At 42.5% G+C, this 22,436-nt stretch overlaps 2 protein-coding genes across 4 annotated transcripts; both read right to left on the reverse strand.

The window, feature by feature from the left end:
• Positions 1–711: 711 nt before the first annotated feature.
• Positions 712–15,003, reverse strand: LOC119307023 (probable phosphoinositide phosphatase SAC9). Of its 3 annotated transcripts, none has more exons than XM_037583100.1 (12): positions 14,657–15,003; positions 12,437–14,434; positions 11,210–11,317; positions 10,790–10,960; positions 7,429–7,671; positions 6,868–7,338; positions 5,700–6,473; positions 5,228–5,425; positions 3,642–4,079; positions 3,330–3,563; positions 1,631–1,922; positions 712–1,109 (listed from the first exon to the last, which is right to left on the reverse strand). In XM_037583100.1, the coding sequence occupies exons 2-11, from the start codon at positions 14,405–14,407 to the stop codon at positions 1,641–1,643; spliced, it is 4,890 nt and encodes a 1,629-aa protein (XP_037438997.1). In that variant the 5' UTR covers positions 14,408–14,434; positions 14,657–15,003; the 3' UTR covers positions 712–1,109; positions 1,631–1,640. The 3 variants fall into 3 exon arrangements, with proteins under 3 accessions (XP_037438997.1, XP_037438996.1, XP_037438998.1); XM_037583099.1 differs by having other exon boundaries at positions 712–1,197; positions 1,629–1,922; XM_037583101.1 differs by having other exon boundaries at positions 712–1,197; positions 6,868–7,317; positions 14,657–15,002.
• A 4,294-nt stretch (positions 15,004–19,297) lies between these two features.
• Positions 19,298–22,162, reverse strand: LOC119307024. Its single transcript, XM_037583102.1, has 4 exons — positions 21,913–22,162; positions 20,860–20,906; positions 20,621–20,765; positions 19,298–19,869 (listed from the first exon to the last, which is right to left on the reverse strand). The coding sequence occupies exons 2-4, from the start codon at positions 20,895–20,897 to the stop codon at positions 19,603–19,605; spliced, it is 450 nt and encodes a 149-aa protein (XP_037438999.1). The 5' UTR covers positions 20,898–20,906; positions 21,913–22,162; the 3' UTR covers positions 19,298–19,602.
• Between the last annotated feature and the right edge of the window lie 274 nt (positions 22,163–22,436).

The following is a 22,436-nucleotide window of genomic DNA, read 5'->3' on the forward strand; positions in this document are numbered from 1 at the left end:
ATACCTTTCATAGCCTATCTACCATACAACCAAGTTACAAGAGACAATACAAACCTTAACCCCGCATGTTTACATATACTTCATCCCATGCCACTAGCGATGGTTTGGCTTAGTTTTCACCCAAATACCATGCCTTATCATCTTCTTTCGCTTGGATCCCCAAGTATTCATGGGCATAAGAGGCATCTGGAAGCTCTCAAAAACCAAGAAATCGGATGGATCTTCCATCATTTTGAGCAATGCTATGCAAACGACAATCTGCGGATGATGTTTGGACGACAAGCCTTTCAAGCCGTTCATTCATGGCAACAAATGGGCGCCAACCACACCGTGCAGTGGTCGTCCATGCAATTCATCGTGTGTAGAGCAGTTCCGATCATTTTTCGGCCTACATTGTGATGCTGAAGGTAGACAGCGATGAGGACAAGGAGAGGAAACCAGGACGACCGTCACCATCTTCCCAATAGGTTCATCTCCCTGTTAACTGATCGTATCGCTGCCCTATCATGAGTTGCCTGGCTATGCTAGTAGATTTTCATTTGGCCTTTAGGGTTTTACTAGAGCAAACAAAAACATTAAAGTTTTGAATGTTCACATGTGAATGGGATTCAAGACATTTATTTGCTCCAACTTTCAAAGATTACTTATGGGCCATAGCAGAAAAACATTATAATACTATAAATTGAATACCGCCAATGTGACACTGAAATATTGGCCCACCTCTTAGCCTCAGATGTTGTTATTCAAATTAAGTGCAACATACAAGTGAACTTGTAACTGGAAAAAACCAGTGCCCAAAATATTTGTCAGTAAAGAAAACCTCATACAAAATTCAGCACTTGATCCTTTACAGATTTCATACACGCATCCACAAATTGTAACTGGCAGCATCAAAAGTGTGGCAATCACATTGAATTTTCAAACATCCTACAAAAGCAAACGGATCTTCGATTTACCGACATTCTACAAACGAAAAATAAATAAAGAAATACTATAGTTAATATCCCCAGGGTCCTCAACTTGTATCGCACAAACAGAACGTTCTCAAGTTCTTGTGGGTTTTTGTTGTGGTACCGTGCTGCACCGCACTGCACTGCTGTAGTTATCGCCTACGACACCGACACAAAGGAATAATAATACTAGTTTACAACACCAATATGTACCAACCGTGAATCACTTCATCATGGCATGTACAACCTATAAATAGGTAAATGTGACATTAGAAAAAGTATTCATTATGCACAAGAAGAAAGAACATGCACCAGACTGAAGAATGCAAGCATTCGACACAAAAATATGACCTGCTGAATTTGTGTATGCATCATGCACCAACAAAATAAAAATGTTCCTATAATAAAAGTAATAGAGCAGATTCAACAAAATAAAAATGTTCCTACTTGGTTAATTTTGTGTACAATGGAAGTAGATAGGGAGTTAGACAGTACAGGAATCATTTTCAATCTGTTCTGGCTAAAAACCTCTAAACTCTCATGCCAGCTAAACAAGACAGTAGAAACCGGTAAAGTACAGTACTTAAACTTGGTGGAAGTCACCCAAAATAGGCTTTGAACAAATGACTGCTTATAATATATAATAACAATAAAAATGCCAGGTTGTCATATACTCACACCTTGTATATATCATACTGCCGAGAGACTGCCGATCTTTCCCATCTCATAGGTATCAGCGTAGTAGTACAGCTTGATCTTATTTGACAAAGACAATCCAGAAGCCAGAGGAAGATTCCGCAAGCTTAAGCCATCAATCTCAGCAATATCATCAACAAAGGCAGTGACATCTCCAAGTAATCTAAAGATAACGCAACGGGCATCTTGCTGCAAATCCGAAAAATCAAAATACAGTGGTGTATTTGCTTTTACTTCCGGCAGACGGTATTCCTCTACAACCAGCTTGCCAGACTCCTGCAGAAAAAACTTACGTATTGAATGCACACAACATACAAAATTGGCAAAGGGAAAACTATATATCTATCTAGAGAGTTCAGCCACAGGCTTCTCAAACCCTCAAGGAACAATTTCATGCCGCAAAAACTGGTTACTTTTAGGAACAAACTTGAAAAGAGCAGCAGCACATAGACGAACTGACGACTACGATATTATGTTTCCCAGTCGAACCAAAATATATCTATATCTACACCTCTATATAGCATACGAAAAACTTTGTATATCGGCAGTTGGATGAAGCCGATCCGATGGTACAGAGGTGGCAAACCCGACTTGTGCAGGCCATTGGATTTTCTCTTCACTACATCCGATTCTACCATGTGTAGTGTCCATAAGGTTCTATGATTGGGCTTAGATGTTATGCACAAACCTCAGAGAACACACTTCTACATTGTTCTAGACTCCCAGCTTTTTTCGAACAGAATTTTTACTTTGTGTTCAAGGCTACGGATGTGCCTTCATAAATCTCATTACTTTGCAGATGCAGCACTAGACGTTCTCATTATTTTCTAATGAAAATTGCAGTACAAGAGACACCTCCTGGGTAACGTGCTTGATGTATTTTACCTGAGCTTTGTCTTTTGATTGAATGGACTGGGAGAATTAAACCTTCATCTTATACTTTCATGCATGTGCCTCAAAATTTTCAATCTTTGGTCATACTTTGATTATCTGAGCTCTCACGTGCAATGCCCATATGACTTGCTAGTATGATATTATGTTCAATCAGGGTAATAGCTATATCAGGATTCCAAGAAACATGAGGTTATTGGCTGAGAAACTGGAACTGGCCAAGCTCCAGTTGCTAGTGTTACCCTTCTTTGGATTGCAGGAATGAAAAACGCAGGAGTTTGGGGCAGGAATCCAAGTGCAAAGGATTGCAAAACACAGGAAAATTAGATGATAGTCGCTTGGACAGAACACAGGTAAATGACCTTGATCCTAGGCAACCTAGTGTGTATAAAAGAGAGGTTGGAGTGGTGTTAAAGTTCCTGTGGAATTAAGGCATAGGAAACAAATCCATAGGAATTTGGTAGCACCATTACATTGATCCAAAAGACATTTGTATGAAAGACTCCTATGAATTGCAGTGCTATGAAAATCCTACAATCCAAAATGGCCCTAGTTAAATCTCAAATTCAATTTTTAACAACATCAAAATTTGACTTAACCTTTTCACCCCCAAAAAAGTTTCCAGGAACAATGAGAATACTGTAAAGACAGAATAGGAAGTGATAAATTACACAAGCATGAAAGTTCCCATAGTTCAAAAACAAAAATACAAAGAGAGCAAAAGAACCAGATAAGTGTCAATTTTAGTCACTAAATCAAGTGAGCTTGACCACATAGCCAGTGCCTTATTACCTTAACAACTGTGACTTGTATATGAAGAATTGCAGGATTTAAGTGTCTATCTTCCATACGTATCAATGAACACTCCTTCATATCTAACTCTGATGGCAGAGGTGAATGGGTTACTCGAGGTCTTATAACACCAAAGGAATCAAGGCGAAATCCAGCTATTCCAGGCGAATTAGGCAAGAGATATTGCTCAAGAACAAGATCGTGGTCTCTCAACCTCTCAGCCTCAACCGGAATCTGAAAAATAGGAGGGGAAAATCTTAGCCATAGTTCGAAATAGAGCTGAAAAGTGCTCAGTAAAAAGACAGGGTTTACCCTAAATCTGCCAAACGATGGTGATCCATCTACGTAACTTCTCATCCTCATTATTGCCACAGATGTGTCAGGACCCATCTCCTTGGGCAAAGAGCTACCGAAAACAACAATCCTTTTTGCATGGATAAATGAGTTATGTGAATTGTTTGCCTTAGAATCAATAAATGAGCTTTCATCCAATGATAAAAGATCACTAAAGTCTTCATTAAACTTGGTTGAGCTAGAACCAATTTGGGGAAGTGTCATTTTTATTGAAATTATGCGACAGCGGATAGGATTTGGGAAGTGTAGTTTAAAGTGTCTTGGTGCCTCATCCAAGCTACCCGAATTTTCTGGTCCATAAAGCTGAGGAGATGACACTATCATACTTTGCACGTCCCACTTTCCTATGAATGTGCGGTCGTCTCGCTGTATTTTATTACTAGCCCATATCTCCACCTGCACAGGCAGCACAATTATCAGCACATGAGGTCAATATTGCGCTATATGAAACAGGGGAAATGAAATTAGCCAGTTGGCTAGTTCAAATACTCTTGTTTACGTAAGTAGCTAACTCTGTTACATATGAAAAAGATGTCTACAGCACTAGGACACTTTGTTAATTTCAGACCAGGATATCGTCAACAAACTAGATAATTTGCATCAGTGTTAATTCTACAAAAAAACATGTCATTGTCATAAAATTATGGTGGTGTCCACACGCCACGAAAACAAATTTGCAGAGATTGCGACTGTTGTTACAAAGAACTGATAGTAAGAGCATAAGAGCAAATTATGGTGTTGTCAAACGTTGAAGTGCTTAAAGAGCAATTATGAAGTACGCACGGAACAAACTCAACAACCAAAATACCAAGCTACAAAGAACTGACAGTAAAATTAGCAATTTACTGCAAATGAAGAGTTTTTATACTTTGTTTAGAAGTATAGAAGCAAGAAACAAGCAGCAATAATCAGTTCAATAACAGCTCTCTACTATCAAGGTACACAGTTATGTCAAAGGGTCAAGTGATGCAGACATCTCCAAGCTTAAATGATGTAAAGTACTTCAAGTACATCCCATAAAAAATCAACTATTAGTTGCAATGCCCAAACTGAGCACTTTAGCTACGAAAATATAATTTGTGCATCCACTCTGCAACATTGGGATTTTTTTTTCCAATTTGTGTGTTTCTCCTTTGCCTATTTCTTGGATTCATAGTGCATGAAATAACCAAGCTAAGTGTGAAGTATCTTAAGGCAACTGCTATATATGTTTTGGTATAATGAAATTCAGGAGAGGAAGAGAATACTATTGAATTATTTCTCTTGCATCAACATGGAGCTCGCTCAGGAATAAAGCTGGAAAATGTTTTCCTTCTCTTGCTCTGAAAGGTAATGCATTTGACTAAGCTATATAGGACTTCTTCACTGTAGACAACAATGATTTCACTGACTTCGTTTTAAATGCCCTTTTTGTTAAATTTACCAAGAAAATTGTATATCTAGGAGTTCCCATTTATAACAATCTCGCTAACATAATTTTTTATACTAATGTAGACAAACCATGGATCCCAGAAAAAAGAACCAAGATCGGAAGTACATCTTACAATTGGGCAATCAGATGTTGAGTAACCACAGGAACTGACAATTATTGCAACTCCTGAAACATCTGATATACCGCCAAGAACAATCGGGAACTCCACAGATGTGTTGCCTTGTGGAGCTTTCCAGTAGGACTTGTGCACTCCACTACCAAGTGGTGCCAGCAACGAAAACAGTGGAGCAGAGTCATCAGCAGTTTCTACCTGGAAAAATAAAACAACGCGGCAGAATCAATGCAATACCCTGTGGCAAAGCAATACAGAGCAGGGACAATACGATACAGCTTCTGACAAAAAGAAAAGATTTATTTTGAAAAGATAATGTTAGGCTCAAGGGTAGTGCATTTGAGTGTCTAGTGTCTTTCCACGGTCCATGTGCAACAGTATTGCAGATGCAGCAGAGTTATATAGATACAAAGTGGCAGCACCAGAGCAGACAGTAAAGGGTAGAAGTTAATAGAACAATGTCGAGGAATACCGTATGTAAAAAGCTTGCATGTGGAAATTCTGCAAGAGATTCTTCATCATCAAGGAGCTGCTTCAATTGTCTCAGACCAGATTGAACACTATGTACTGAATCCGATATTCTATTGGGCTCAAGTTGGCAGACCTGATTCACTGCTTTCAGTGCTGCTTTCTCCGCACGACCTTTTCTTCTCATACTATGAAGAACCCTGACATAATCGACATACAGTGCTTGTTTAATCATCTCATTGCAGCATGATTTGCACACAGAACTATCTGCGAGGGCTGAATAGCCACCACCTTGATTCCCACCATATATCTTCAGATCTCTGTAAGTGTTGCCAAGCAAAAGGAAGGCCCCTTTCCCAGCACAGCAAGCCTTGCAAGCTGTCCTTTCGCACTGGGAACACTCCACGAATAGTGATGTATTTCCACTAGTAGCTGAAGCTTGTAACGAAGATACAGCACGGACTTCACATGCCCCACCAGAGCATGATTCACCATTTTCACTGATATTCCAAAAGTCTACAGCATGGCTATTGACCTTTTCGAGCCCTATTGAAGCATTAGTACGATCCTCAAAGACAGAATGCCCCAGCAATGCTAGCTTATCAGTAAGGCTGGATAACTTCAACAGGTAAGAGTAATCAACTGAACGATTTGGATCTACCGTGGCAGGAATTACACCAATCGATAACAATGCCCGGTCCCTTTCGGCAGCAGAAAGATCAAGATAAAGACGTTTTATTTCAAGCTTCATCATTTGTTCAAAGTTAAGGCTCTTTCCCTGAAAAGATGAATAAGAGTTACATCTCTAAGATCCTCATTTAAACTTATATAAACAAATCTGTTCATAAAATAGTTTCTTTTTCTTGTTTAGAAATAGGTAATCATTAATGAGAACAGGATGAGTATATAAAGCATGGCAACTAAGCAGTGCCAGGTCCAATATATAATGTACATATAATGAGCTCATAATCATAAGTTGGCAGGGTTTTTTCTCAGTTTCAGTCAAGTCATTTCTAGATGCTATAACCTTCTAAATAAACCACCATTGGATGAGAGTACCAATTTCAGATATTACTTGTAAATAAAATTAGCTCAACACCAGTTTAAGGAAAATCTATCAATGAACTAGAGGATAGGAAAAGAACAACAATGAATTTTGTAAGGAAAAATACCTTATTATTTTGAGAAAGTGACTCCAAAAACTCGAGATAAAACTGTGTACTGCCACAATCTTCAACATGGTTATTGACTTCAGCAACAGGCTCTTCTGATGCAGTGGCAAAAGGGTTGACGTCAAATTCATCATCAAAGAAGTTCGTCTGATCCTCATTACCAAAAGATGTATTTCCAGTGTTTTTTGATTGGTTCGGTACGTCGATATCACCCGTGAGAAAATCCACAAAATTTCCTGAACCACCAGGTTGAACTGATGATGAACTTCTAGTATAACTCCTCTCACTACCGTGAACAGCATTACCAGGAGAGGAAGAATCTGCAATATTTTTCAAAGCTAGATCGCGGGGAGTATATGCTTTTTCATGGAGGAGCTCCAAAACTTGAGCAACACCTTTGCTATTGGTTAACATATCCACCCATGGAAGAGAAACACCAAGTACTTCAATCTGTTTCAGAAGATTACTCATCTAACAAAATAAATATACAGAGGCGAAATAGTTCAATTGTTAAGAGCTGCTTCTTAATACATCAACATCCAGATGGTTGTCAACTTTTACCTCACCAAGTGTGATGGCTGTTCTCGCCATGGGAGAAGGATGAAAAGATAATGCGACAACCCGATTTAGAAAGTTCACTTCTCCTTCCAGCTCTTCGAAATCGTATAACAACGGAAGATAAGTGCTCTCTTGAACGTCCGGTCGAGCACTATTGCCGGTAACAGCCAAGTCCTCTGGATGAATTCTTCCAGTGAGAGGGATCAACAAATTTGTCCCATTCGAGCACTGGGGTATGCAAGCGCCCTAAACAAGTGAACTTGCAGTTAGTTACACATTAGCTGGCTACACATGATTTGCAAAAAGATAAGCAGCAGCAGGGAACAAATGTAACCGTTTGATCAAAAGATGTAAACTGCAAAGAGCTAGCATGCAGCAAATAAGCACCGTATAGTATCAGACCGCCTTACCCTGATTCAGATAGTATAAAACAAGAAACTGCCTTAAAACAAAGAGTTCCTCAAACATTGAGAATAGTTCAATGCATCCACGTGCTTTAATTGGAATTCACACAGAAATAAACATCACATACTGAAAGGTCAGAGTAGCAAGTAAACTGATGATAATAAAAAAGTGTACTCACGAGCATCGAGCATGGGCTCATGTGCACAGATTAACCTATAATAGGTAGAGAAATAGAGCAGTTTTTGGAAATTACAGGATCTACGCAATAGATGCTAGCCAAAATCAAAGCCATGCTCAGATTAGCTGAGCTTGACTTTGCATTTGTCCGTCCCAATTGTGCTTCTGATTGGACCTTGCTACTACCGGAGAGTCCAAAGTATGTAATTATCAGGTCGTGCCAGTTCGTATGATACCTATATTTACATTTCTAAATTAAATAAAATTAATTTATGCAACAGAAAAAGGAAAGTAAATCACAAGATTATCTCTTTTACAAGCAGATTAGGCCTTGGGACTTTTTCTTTGGAAACAGGGATACTATTAGTTATTCATGAAAGATCAAAGGAACATTAGGGATTACAGGTTCTAGCGCTATAGCTGCTTTGAACTTCTTGCAACACAACACCATAGCAGCTCAAGGTCTTGAACCTAGTACAGCCCGCAGCAGTAGCAGTGGCTGGATGGACCCGCTGCAGGCCGAATAGAGGGCACTGGCAGCCCATGTACAAAACCCAGTGCTGTTACCACCCTTCTTTAGTCCTACATCCCACAGGTACTAAGGCGACATCCACCTTAAATGAACTTTCAGATTGAACTGGCAACAAGTGCACTTGCACCAAAGGAACCATCGCACAGTTGCCGCAAGCCACCAGATTCTGATCAAGTGTTTATGTTTTGTTTGGATATTGGAAGCTAGCGGTTTTCCTCCACACACCCCTCTGACGGCAGAGCCCAACCAATGCCAATGATTTCTAGGGGGCTTAGAGGTTGAAGGGATTACGGGCATGTTTGGTTGACGTCCTGGAGCTGATGCCTGAAAAAGTCGAGTGCCTGGACAGCGCCTGAGATGTCAGTTGTTTTCTGCCTGGCCAGGCGAGGATTTTTTGGTTCCTGTCCAGGCCTGGGGGTGTTAAATATATTAAATCAGGTCACTGTTCATCTGTATTTCCTGCTATTTTAAATTGAACAAGAGGATTAGCATCCCAGGCACGTCCAGGCGTCTGGTTCCGGTCGCCTGGACCAGGCTAACGACGAGATCAGGTTTTACGGCCAGGCTAATGACGCACTCCACTTTTCCAGGCCAGGCTGCTATCGGATCTCTAGGACTCGAACCAAACAAAGTACAGGCAGGTCTCAGGCAAGCACCAGGCCAGGCAGCTTTGCACCAGGGTAGCAACCAAACAGGCCCTACGTTTTTTATCTTTATCTTTAATAATGGGACAACAGTCCGGCTTAAGTAATGGCATACATCTATCCATTCAGGCTTTCTTCTGGACAGCCTACCAACAATTAGTCTCAGCCTGGCCCATTAAGATAGGTTATATGCTTGTGCAATGAACCAAGCACCCTCTTATATGAACTGGCAGTGGTGCCTGCCAACATCCTACGGGCTTCTTTCTCACTTACAGGAGGGGGTACCTTGCAGGCATGGCAGCGCTCTACCACTGTAATATAGGCAATATATTGCATGGCCACAGGCAAATCGCAATGTTAACTGACTTCCCTATAGTTGTGGAACTGGGCTGGAGACTGTAAGACAATGTCAAAGTTTTGTTTTGCCAATTCTCTTATTCAGTCAATTAAAATGCTTAATTTCACCAAAGATGCAATGTTTTATTACCTGAATTCATTGACATTCTTCTTAGGCATAATGGGCCAAATGCACAAAACTTGAAGTATTGTGAGTGTTCACAAAGGTATCTGAATGTAGAGTGGAGACTAGTGCTTACACTATGTGCCACAGGACTTCACGTAACCATTTCGTTAGATCGTTCATCGTTTTTCTTAATTGTGACTCGTAACTGGCTAGTCCACATATCGCATGATCACACGCAAATCACAATTTTGACTCGGTTCGCATTAGTTGTGGGACTAAGGTCAAGACTGTAAGACAATGTCAGAGTCTTGTTACCCCAGTTCTCTAAATGCTTAATTTGATCAACTAAGATTTTATGTTTACTTCTTTGAATTTGATCCATTCTTTTAATGCTAAATGTGCCAAAGTCACCAAACTAAAAGTACTTTCATTATATCAAGATTCAAGAAGGATATTTGAGTAGAGATTAATGCTGACCGACCATCGCAATGATTGCATAGTTGATGGCAGTACTAATTACCATGCACCACAGGACTCAACATCACCATTTTGCTAGATCTCTTAAAAATCATTTTAAAGTGTGGTCAGTAACTCGCCATGGCTTTTATTTTTCAGAGGACTGTTTTTTTCACTGACAACACTTGGCTTTGGCTGAGTTACCATTGTCACATCCAAGGATGCCATCAGAATCTTTTGAAGTTCTCTGTTCTTGAATTGTGCATATCTGGATGTAGTCATGACATATTTTCACATTATTTTTTGGCGTCAAGGTTCAAGGGTCCCTTTTAGAGGGATACTCATGCTGTAAAAGAAGTTAGCACAGCTAAGCCAAAGTTAAGGGGTACACTGTTTGGTTTTGGCTTAAAACCAGGCATCATGCCTCAAGTTCAGATTGTCAGAATTGCAACATAGCATGTTGGTATAAACCCAAAACTTGAGTGGTGCATCTGATGAGGCTCAATATTAGCAAGGACTGCATTTTTTTATGCGTTCCCAGTTCACCCAGTCTTGACACTGTGTACACATGTCAGTTCATCAAGCCTAATCCTAAAAGTGAGCCATCTTGCTATGAAAAGCGAAATTAATGAGCCTACCTGGCATAAAATAAAATATTAAGAATATAACAGCAAGATGAAGACAAACCTCAACAACAAGCTTAAGAGCATCTATGCTGGAGCCAACTCTGACATCTACAGTAGCTGGATATGAAGAATCTTCAACCCCATGGGAAACAGTAAGAAGAAGCTGAGAAACATGACAAGGTTCTCCAAGGTATATAAAAAGCTCAACATAGTCTGCACCTTGCTGGCATACCTGCATGATCAAGAGACCTTAGCATGTTATAGGAAACACTGAGATGTGACTAAGTACTCCACATGTTTTTATATTACACAATTCAGAGTTTCAGACTCTTCAAGACATCAACTAGTCATATTCCATGGGTGTGGTGGGATTTGTTAGGGACGAAGTATTTAATACACCATAGCTATCCCCCAATTCAAATAAATCAGGTCACTATCAGGATATATTACTCAAAAGGAACTATATAAATAAGCAACATACCCAAACAATATCCTTCTTTTTGAAGCTGAGAAGACTGGAACCACCATCAGCCATTGGAGTGATACAAGGAACTGGTTTCAACATGCATCCAGATGGTCTCGATAGTACCTGAATTATCAACATCAGGCATGTTCAACACAAAGATGAAAGTCGAAATTAAGAAAAGTAACAGATGGCCTCGATAGTATACTTGAACTCAAGACCTTAGGCTCCGATACCAAGTTAAGCCTCATGCACTAGCCAACGCAACCAGAAGTCAGAACTGATGGAAAGGACTAGGCAATTCACATATACACTTCAACAGTATTAAGCCAATGAATAAAAATTCTTCTTAGACAGCTGTCTTGGCTCTTGAGTTATAGACTATAGTAAAAAACTTAACAATTACTAGCATTTAAATTCTAGCTATAGTTTAAGATCAACGATTTCAACAATTACTAGCATTTAAATTCTAGCTATAGTTTAAGATCAACGATTTCTTCCCTATGAATGAGTTTCTAGTTTTCTCTAACTCTGGTGAACCTTGCTATTTTGGAACGGAGGAAGTACATCTCATTTTCACCCTAACCAGCAGTGGATTTCCCTTCAGTTGCAAAATAAGAGTAGGGTGCGTTGAAGGGAAATGCACAGCTGGTTAGTGGTGAAAATGAGAAGTACTTCCGCCGTTACAAAATACTTGAAGTTCTAGGTTTGTCCTAAGTCAAACATCTTTAAGTTTGACCAAATCTATAGAAAAATATATCAACATGAACATCTACAACATCAACTATATATAATATGGAAATATATTTATGTTGAATCTAATGAAACTACTTGGATGTTGTAGATGTTGATATGTTTTTCTATGGACTCAGTCAAACATAGAGAGATTTAACTTAGGACAAAGAACTTAAAGTATTTTAAAACGGAGGGAGTAGAAATAAATTATCAATTGGCATGTCGCTAAATCTGATCATTACAGTGCATGGAATTATTTTCTCAAACAACAGTGCAGGGAAATTCTAAGTCAACTAAAACTCAGGGAAATCTGCATTTTAACTAGCAAATTGTTTCAATCTAATTGCGGAAACTGATAATGTATTCTAGAAGTTCTAGTTAAGTTAGAATAACATGTTTGGACAGTTCATGCAGAGAATTGACTAACCGGCTATCCTATACATAACTGAAATAAAGATTGGTAAAGTGAACTTTGTAAATAAGATGCTGATAATGAATAAGTTTACCTACTTTGAGAGGGAAAATTGGGATGGATGGGAGATGCTTATATAGCCTCAATCCAAGAAACATCTCAAACTGTTTTTGACGAGAGCTATCATTCATATAATTGTGGAACCTTCTTTGCAGTGTAATCTTGACATTCTGAGCAGCAGAGAATTTGCTGAACTTTCCAGTCTCCTCCTTGAATATGTTTAGAATCTCGCTGTGCATAGCTTTTGAGCCAGTGTACAACGTGGCATGTATATCACCAGCCAAAAGAAAAATTTCAGCAAGATGGTTCACTGGGGCAAGCATTGTTGAGCTCTTGAACTGCTCAAATGTCATATCAAATCTCTTCCAGCGCTTATGTGGAGCTTCCTGGCATGGATGCTCCCATGAGGTAGTACGTGTATTATGATCGATATAAAATGATTTACCTGTTACAGAGTCAAAGCGTTCCTCCCATCCAGGGGGCAAAGAACGAGCACTCCGACCGTTATACTCAGAATTTCTGCTTGCCGATAAGCCAAACATAGCATCTATATCAAGGGAAATACCAAGTTGACTACACTGTTCGACAAAAACTTGAAGCGCCCCAAAATAGCTAGCAGCATTGGTGCGATCAAGAGAATCTGCACAATTAAAACGTACCACACCATTTTGAACATTATCCATACAGAACCCACCATCACCATTGCAGATAATTGATCCCTTGCATTCGTTAAGCTGCTGTTTTACACTGTAGTAATTCCCTTCACTGAAGCCAATGGCCATTGTTGGTGCTTTAAGGTGCCTCCAGAGGCCCTCAACTGTCTGTTGTTGCCCTTTTAACTTCACAGTGGCATGCCAGTCATAATTTATCAACTGAATCCAGGTGTTTCCAAGCTTGCCAGTAGACTTCAGGTACTTCAGAGATTCTTTGAAATGTTCAACTAGAATTGTCTCGGGTTTCCCTTCAGCATATCTTAGCAAGTTAACACACACAATGGGAACCATTCCAGGTTTCTTCTTACTCGTAGCACTGACTTCAGATGATTTATTACCGTATCTTCGACCCAGCCGTTGGTAGTATTGCAAGGTCCCATTGTAAGGATCATCAGCAACATAAATCTCAGCCTCAACTGACACAGCATTCTTTATTTCTGCACCCCACCATATTGGTATAGTCCCACGCCGCCAGATATACGAGTTAAAAGGTATTACTTGCCCACCTTTTTGAGGGGCCCAAACAATTTGCTCGCACTCCACCTCATTGCCGGTGCCAGAACATGCATTCAGCCCACGAGCCAAATAGCGGGTACCAGGATGTAGCCGACTACGGCGTGCAATGAGAGCAACTAGCCCACCTTGCTGCCCTGCAGCTCCAAAATTGCGACACTCTGCAAAGCCCTGCAAAAGAATGACACAATGCCCCGGCAAACCAATGTCCTTGAAAGGCCTTGACAACCACGCATTCCACACGAACTCCTCGTCTGGTTCCTGAATAGCCATCCGACTTGGAAACGGCCTAGTGATGTCCCTCGTTTCACAAAAGTAGTACTTGCCATCAATGTCAAGATCAGCCAAATCCTTGACATTCTTCAGCTCCCCACTTCCCTGGGGCTGAGGATTCTGCAGCTGAACCTTCACCCATTGACTCTCCGACACGGTATATATACACCCGCCTCCAGGTAGCCGCGGGACCGTCGCACTGAGCTGCGTTGCAACGAGAAGCAGAGCGTAACTCCCTAACACGGCATAGCCCAGCACGGCCTTGGCATATGTGGTGCTCTTGGATAAGAATCTCGACCCGTTGGTGATGTGTTTCAGGGCAGCCGCCTCGGACTCAAAGAGGTCCTCCCCCTGCTTCCCCTGGTGGCGCAGCGCCCCCGTGGTGGGGTCGACGCGGATCACCTGTGTGTCGCCTGCTGTCGACAGGCTCGCCACAATGTACACCTCGTTTGCCTCTAGGACGACGACCACCACCGACGTGTCCCCCCGGTCGGACTTGCCGCGCACCATGGAGGCTCAGGTCAACCCCCCCAAGATCTGTTTGTGCACAAAATAAAACTGATGTTAGTGGTGGTGATGCGGAGGTGATGGCCACTGGATGCGGTGGTGGATCTAGGAATCGCATGGCCCGTGTAGGCAAACATTCGATCTATCTGGCATTGAGACAGTGGATACACTAATTACACTAATTGATCTGCACATATGCTTCTGAAGTTCACAGACCGCGTGGTATAGGATTGAGACAGGCAAAAAAAATACCCTAGGCGATGGCGTTGTCGAGAAGGGGAGTCGAAGGACACCGGCGCTGCTCCGGCTCGCGGCGCCCGAGTCGGAGGAGGCTCGCGGTGGCGCCCCCCCGAGTCGGAGGAGACTTTTTCCGACGGTGCGGCACGACGCAGACGCTGGCGCAGCACCGAGATGAGCTGCCGCGGGTCTCTAGGGCGCGCCGGCGCTGGATCTGGCGTGGCGGCGCTGGATCCGGCGTCACCGGCCGGGATCGATTCCGGCGCGGCCCAGGCGCGGCGCGGGGGCGGATCGGGAGGGGAGGCTGGGGTTGCTTGCCGGCGGCCGGACGGGGCGAGGGGACGGCGCCTCCCTCCGGCGGTGCGAGAGGAGGGAGAGGACGAGAAGCTTCTAGGAAGAAGTGGTGGAAGGAAGGAAGAAGAGGACTATGAATACTCGCTCCCTCTCTCTCGCTGCCTGCCAGTTATTAATTCTTACTATTCACTCTGGTCATTTTTTCTTTGCATATAAGAATTGTCTGAAATCAACCTTTGTAAAGTTTAACCATATTTATATGAAAATATATCAACATCTAAAGTGCTAAGTTTATACGATATGAAAACTAAAATCATGACGCATCTAATGTTATTGATTTCACGTTTTGAATGTTGATATTATTTTCCTATATAAACTTGGTCAAAGTTTACGAGGTTTGACTTTAAACAAATCTTATATGCGAACAAGAAATGACCGGAGGGAGTAAGTAGTTAGTACTAAACGGACCGCCCAGTCGACACATGACAGCTGGGCTTTGTGGGCCTTTTCTGGTGACCGTGGACCGTCTCCCAGCCCAGCCCGTGCGACGATGCGAACGAAAGCAATCGACCAAGTGAAATGACTCACCGGAGGATACTAGTACACTAAAGGGAAAGTCAATGATGTCAAGGATGCTTTCTTTCAGATGTTCCCAACAAAAGCATCGGGTCCCGATGGTTTTCCTGCACGTTTTTCGGAGACATTGGGATCTGTGTGGTGAAGAGGTTATTGGTATGATTATCAGATTTCTCAATGGAGATGACTCACCGGAGGATATCAACCGCATGTTCATCGTTCTTATTCCCAATATCGCTAGTCCAAAAACTTTAGGACAATTTCGGCAAGTCTTTGCAATGTGGTCTATAAAATTGCGTCAAAGGTCTTAGCCTATAGGCTGAAGATCATTCTTCCCGACGTAATCTCTAAGGAGCAGTCGGCCTTTGTGCGTGGATGTCTTGTCACTGATAATTTTATAACAGCTTATGAATGCTTGCACTACATGAAATCGAGGAGAGTTAAAAGTAATCGTTTTGTTGCCCTAAAGCTAGATATGATGGAAGCATATGATCGACTGGAGTGGCCTTACTTAAAGGCGGTTATGCTAAAGATGGGCATCAACCCACGGTTTACGAGACGGTAATGAGATGTATTTCATCAGTCACATTTTCAGTTCTGTTTAATTATGGTTGTCTGCATAATTTCATGTCAACGAGGGGCATGAGACAAGGGGATCCTATCTCTCCGTATTTATTCTTACTTGCAGTTGAAGGTCTCATGTCTCTTAAAGGCGCGAGGTGGTGGTATCCGAGGACTGTCAGTGCTAGGCTCAGCTCCAAAAGTTAATCATTTACTCTTTGCATACGACAGTCTTCTATTTTTTGAACAGTGAGAGTGCAGTACGAGTCCGGGATATTCTGAGAATGTACTGTGATGCTTCGGGCCAACGTGTCAATATAGGGAAGTCTTCAATTTACTTCAGCAAAGGTGTACCAGAGGCAACACAGGATGAGATAAAGAATGTCTTGGATGTACAGAACAAATCTTTATAGGTGAAATACTTGGGCCTGCCAACGGATGGAGGAAAGAACAAGGAAGGAAGCTTCATATATCTAGAGGACATAATTTGGAAACATATTCAAGGATGGATGGAGAAATGTCTATCAGCAGGGGGGGAAGAAGTTTTGATCAAATCAGTTGCACAATCCATCCCGGCATATTCAATGTCATGTTTCAAGCTTTGTTGGGGTCTAACTGAACACATAAATAGTCTTCTCAGGAAGTTTTGGTGGGGGGGTAAACAAGGCCAGAGAACACCGGCATGGGTTTCTTGGAAAACTATGGGTAAACCAAAGAACATGGGAGGAATTGGATTCCGAGACATTGAGCTCTTTAACCTAGCTTTACTATCACGTCAAGCTTGGCGTTTACTTCAAGACCCGGAGTCCTTAAGTGCATGAGTTCTGCGAGTTAGATATTACCCTCAAGGCAACATACTGGATGCAACTATTGGCGCACAACCTTCCCAGGTTTGGCGCTCACTGATGGAAGGAGAAGAAGTGCTTGCTTTGGGCCTGATTAAGAGAATTGGATCGGGGTCGGAGACACGCATTTGGGAAGACAACTGGTTGTCGCGGGATTATAATTAAAAACCTATATGCCCATCTCTGCCGATCCGCCGCAGTTAGTTTTAGAGCTCATTGATACAACGACTCGATCATGGGACAGACAAGTGCTGACCGAGCACTTTATTGAACCGGATGTGGATGTTATTCTGAACATCACTTTAAGTTCTTGGGTACAACCTGTTTTTTGGACATGGCATTATGATCGAAAGGGAATTTTCACGGCCAAAATCAGCATATAGGATGATGAGCGGAATCAAACATCAACGGGTGGCTAGAGCATAGGCCGAGCCACTCGAATACTGAAGCTGAAAGTAAGTCCTGGTCTCAACTTTGAAAAGTGAAAGTTCCGTTGAAGGTCAAGGTTCTCGTCTGGAGATTAGCACAAATGTCCCTGCCTACTGGATCAATCCGTCATGAGCGCAGCATGGCTACATCCCCTTTGTGTGATCTATGCGATTCTCTGTTTGGGTGCAGGATGGCACGCTGCGTGTGGGCGCTGGGTGATGAGGAAACCCTGGAACACTTGATTTCAAATAGGAGTGATAATGCACGACTATGCCTTTTCTGGATTATTGAATCAATGAATCAACAGGACCTCGCTAGGGTTCTTATTACTACGTGGGCGATATGGTGGGCACGGAGAAGGGCGATCCATGATGATGAATTCTAGAGCCCATTATCTACCATGTGTTTTGTTAATCGGTACCTGCATGACCTAGAGATTGCCTCAAAGCGGAATTCTACTGGACATGTGCGGGAAGCAAAGCCAAGATGCCGGTGGTGGATTCCACCCGGAGAAGATGCGGCGAAGATAAACGTTGATGACGATGTTTCCCGCACAGGAAGAACTGGTGCATGCACTGCTATCTGTAGGGACAAGAACAGAAACTATATCGGCTCATCGACAATGATTTTTGAAGGCCTAGTTGACGCCGCAAGTCTGGAAGTTTAAGCATGCAATGAGGCCCTAGCTCTTGCTCAAGATCTCCTTCTGTCACATGTGATAATAGCTTCGGACTGCTTGCAAGTCGTCTCAGACATTAGTGTGATAATAGCTTCGGACTGCTTGCAAGTCATCTCAGACATTAATGGAGCTGTCATCTTCTTATGCTTTTGTACTTGATGAGATTAGAGATAAAACTTTAGATTTTGTTAAAGTTAGCTTTCGCTTTGAAAATAGGGAGGCAAACTTTGAGGCTCATGCCTTGGCAAAGGCAGCCTCGACACTCCCTATTGGTCGACATGTGTGGCTAGGGAACTTAACAGACATCATTTGTATTCCGTCAGTCTTGGTTGATGAATAAAATCCCTAGTTTCACCTAAAAAAACCAAGTGAAATGAAAAGGAAAACAAAAACAGAAAAAGTGTGTTTGTGTGGGATGAGGATATTGTTGACACCAGATTTTGGCATGGTCAAAAACTTAATTAAGAGGACCTCAAATGGAAAATTTCTTAACATGTGGAAGTTCCGTATCGTCAAAATGAAAAACTTTGATGTTTGGGTCATCAACGTCCGATCTCATCTAAACGGCCGAAACTGTGCTCAAAGTAATAAGATTTTGGCATTCGGAGTACTGTTCGACCAATTACGCTTCCAAGACAGCCTCGTATGAAAACAAATCTACATGAATTGTTTCCGTCTCGTCGAAACGGCCGATTTTGATATAAAAATCGTCTTAATCCGAGGTAGTTTGCGAAAGTTAGAGCCAAATATGCGCGTCCGCAATAGATGGCCGCACATCCGGGGACAAACATCCGGGTTTCTGATTTCTCTTCTGCAGACTTCGAAAAACAACCCAAATACCCCTCAAGATGGTGTCTAATCAAAAAACGTTCAACATGAAAGTTGTTTATCTCGTCGAAATAATCAAAATTGCTTTTGTGCTCATTTCCATCCGAGATCATTTACTACCTCAAAAACGACCCACAAGGTGCAGGCAGTTTTAGACCAAACAGTTTTGGAAAGTTCGGACAAAACCATCTAAATTTGACTAGGGTTTTGGACGTGAATCTAAGCATTTCTCTGCACAGGAAGTCCAGATGCAAGCATTATGAGCTCAGCAGACAGTTTAAAGAAAAAAGATGGATGCATTCATCTTTATCATATGCTTCCACTGCGCCTCATGATACCAACATTCCACATATGCTTAGAGAACCCCATATCTGATTTAATCTAATGACACGCTGCTGCCTATGCTTTAATCACCAGGAACCTAGTACTCCAGCTGTCTCGATATATCGGCAAATTACAAATTAAATTATTAAACCGGCGTCTCAATATATATGATTAATCCATGATTAATTGTTTAATCATGGAAAACAACTTATTTAATCCCAAAGAAAGACAGAGGAAAGGAATACAAAGCCTGGATGCAACTGAATTTACTTAATCTCCACCCAGAAAAAGGGGCCTGGATACAAGCCTGGAAAGGCATCTAACTTTATCCCAGGAAAATGTTTCTTCTACTTTTTATATCAATGCAAAATACTTAATCGAGCCGGTGCCTTCCCCCATTTCTTTCATGGGAATAAATCTAATCTTCATTCGACGTCGAACCCCTTCTCCTGGAGCTCCTGCACCACCTCGTTGCGCATCCGGAACCACAGCTTCCGCGCCTCCTGGTCAAACTTCTTGGACTGCAGCTGCTTCTGCATGTTGTCCGAGTCCATGTTCGCGTCCGCGAACCCCTTGGGCCCGATCGTCGTGCCCAGGGCGCCCCCGCTCTTTATGAACTCCTCCACCGCCTCCTCGTCGCCCGGGTAGGGGAACTCCCTGCGCTCGTACAGATGCGCCATCTCCTTCTCTTCCTGGGGAAATGATTTGGAAACAGAATTTTAGAAACAAGAAATATAAAACTCAACATTCAGGTGAAAGGAAGATAAGCATTGGCGAAAATGAGTGTTCAGGGCTGTTTTCAACAACCTTGCAGTACAAGAGAGATTCACCTCCTCTGAGTGATCACTATGGATAATCATATGTCACCAAGTGTGCCACATTTGGTGTCGCAACATATAGCCCGATAGAACTTAAGTCCCTTTTCATATTAATTTCATGTTTTCAGTGTTCAACGTGACATGTAAGGAGTGCTTATTAGTTGATATTGGACGGCCGAAAATGTGAACTATTTCAGTAAAGCCTAAAGAGGCATATGAAATATTTGCAGACAAAATATAATCCCCACGTAAAGGTTGTCTGAATTGCATCTCATAAACATAATACAAGCGTCTAATATGCTGCTGCCTATGCTTTAATCAGCAACCGGTCATAGCAGTTCACAGATGCAAATCAGTTTTAGTCTATGTATACTGCTGCAATTATGCGAGCGTCTCATACAACAAAATTGTAGAATGGACACTGCTAGATCAATTCATCTCTCAAGTCACAGTATGTATCGACATTATCTATTGGCAGCTCTGAACCATAGTTCCAGAAACAGAACATACAGCAGGATGAACTTATTTGTACTGAACAATCAGTATCTTGCAGCAAAACAAAAGGCCTCAGCAATTCATGTCTGCCCCATCCAAGAAATAAATTAAAGGTCACCACCGGCCATACCTTGGGCCGTGGCTTGAGCGTCCACCAGCCAAGCGGTGATGTCTCATTCCAGAACCACGCGGCGCCAAAAAGCGCGTATGTGCAGAGCATGCCCTTGCCCATCTGCTTAAAGAAGTAGGCGTCCCCCTTCTCAAAACCCAGCCTCCTGAACCCCACAAATCAACAAGACAGAGACATCATCAAGAATCAATCTGTTCACAAGCCAAACAGAACTGTAGAGAAGGGTCTTGCTCGCTTACTTGATAAGCCGACGGGCCTGGGGGAAGCTGCGCAGCATCGCGTTCACCTGCAGGAAAGGAGAAAAGTGAAGAGGCTTTCGATGCAGCGTTTTTTATGAACGGGTAGGTGCCTACCAGTGAAATTATTCGAAACATAAGAGGGAATAATATGCCATAGGAACGAGTATGATACCCGAAGACTCCAAAGATTGATGCCTGAACTGAGCATAGTAAAAAAAAGGAAAAGATCAACAGAAATTACGAAGTATTAATTCTCCTATGGATTGCAGAACTGGTTACGGCGTTGAACATATATATGATTAGGCCTGAGCATCCGGTCAATTCTGTCAGTTCGTTTAGGTAAATAAGTCAAGTTTCGGTATACATAAACTGAGGCAACAACACTTGAACTCTGTTTGTCTACTTGATGGCTAAAATTCTTCATACCGATTATTACTCTCTAAATGTGGATTTTCAGTCCTTGGGAAATAGGTCCCATGTGATGAGTAGGTTTCTGCCAAGAGTCAATAACTCTTACGACATGATAGAGTACCATGGTGCCATGGAGCAGAGCTCCCTTGTTCAAACACCACAGAAACAAAACCAAGCGACTTGCGACGGCATGCTGAGTACAGAAGTAGAGAGCTGTGCCTAAGAGCAAAGCATGCCGCCTGGCGCCACGCCTATTATGCGTACAACAGCTCAATCGGTTTTCAGTTTCGCTTCTCGGCGACCTATGCGGCATAACAGCAAGCAGGACGCGTGCATGACACACACACACACGCGGGGCTAGACAAAAGAATTTGTTTCTCTGTGGTTGCTGAAGACTAGACGTAATCCACCAAGAACTGCGCATTCATGTAACGCATAACAGCAACAGAATTTCGTGGCTTCTGTTAGACAAACACGAAATTTCGTGGTTGCTCAAAGATTGCCCGCGGGTCGAGAAATGCCCCCAAAAAACTGCACGCCATCCGCAGGAGGGAGGCCAAATTAGCAAGCGCATCGATATCAGTCGGGAGCAATAGCAGTCAGTGATACACCGGTCAGGGGTGGTGGTGGTCGATTTATTACCTGTGGCTTTGCTGGGCGGGGCGGCGCAGGGAGTGGGGAGCGCCGGCGGCCGTTGGGCGTCGGTGAGCCGGGGAGGGGGCCGGACTTCAGAGGAGGGGGAGGAGGCCAGGCGCTTGATGGCGGGGCGAAGCTGGAGGCGAGGCGGTGATGGAGTGACGGCAGGCCAGTGAGCGCGCCGCCGCCGCCGGCGAGGCCGGGTTCGCGAGGGGGTAGAGCTGGGCTGCTGGGCCGCGCTCGCGCAGAACAGAAAACAAAAGTAGGAAGGCTGGGCTGTGTTGGTCTATTTTCTGAACCGAATAAACCGGGCCATGTGTTGATGCATTTCTTATCTAAAATAATAATAAAAATGTGTTGATACATTTCTCTCCCTTTTGGCTTAAGACCGAGTGCAGCAACCGTTCATCTAGTAAATCAAAAAAAAGTAAATCCGACGTAAAGTATGTTTTTTTGAACACAGCACAAACGCAAGCACGATGTATAATATAGCTAGATTGGCAATGAACTAAGAGATCGACATCCATCCA

Source organism: Triticum dicoccoides, chromosome 5B, assembly GCF_002162155.2.
Source record: "Triticum dicoccoides isolate Atlit2015 ecotype Zavitan chromosome 5B, WEW_v2.0, whole genome shotgun sequence".
Taxonomy (NCBI): Eukaryota; Viridiplantae; Streptophyta; class Magnoliopsida; order Poales; family Poaceae; genus Triticum; species Triticum dicoccoides.

Coding starts and splice junctions, on each gene's coding strand:
- LOC119307023 (XM_037583100.1), bottom strand. CDS start 14,407: ATGGTGCGCGGCAAGTCCGACCGGGGGGACACGTCGGTGGTGGTCGTC. Junction 11,318..12,436: donor TCCCAATTTTCCCTCTCAAA/GTAGGTAAACTT, acceptor TTGATAATTCAG/GTACTATCGAGACCATCTGG. Junction 10,961..11,209: donor AAAAGAAGGATATTGTTTGG/GTATGTTGCTTA, acceptor TTGATCATGCAG/GTATGCCAGCAAGGTGCAGA.
- LOC119307024 (XM_037583102.1), bottom strand. CDS start 20,897: ATGCTGCGCAGCTTCCCCCAGGCCCGTCGGCTTATCAA. Junction 20,766..20,859: donor CAGGCCCGTCGGCTTATCAA/GTAAGCGAGCAA, acceptor TGTGGGGTTCAG/GAGGCTGGGTTTTGAGAAGG. Junction 19,870..20,620: donor CGCTCAAGCCACGGCCCAAG/GTATGGCCGGTG, acceptor TCATTTCCCCAG/GAAGAGAAGGAGATGGCGCA.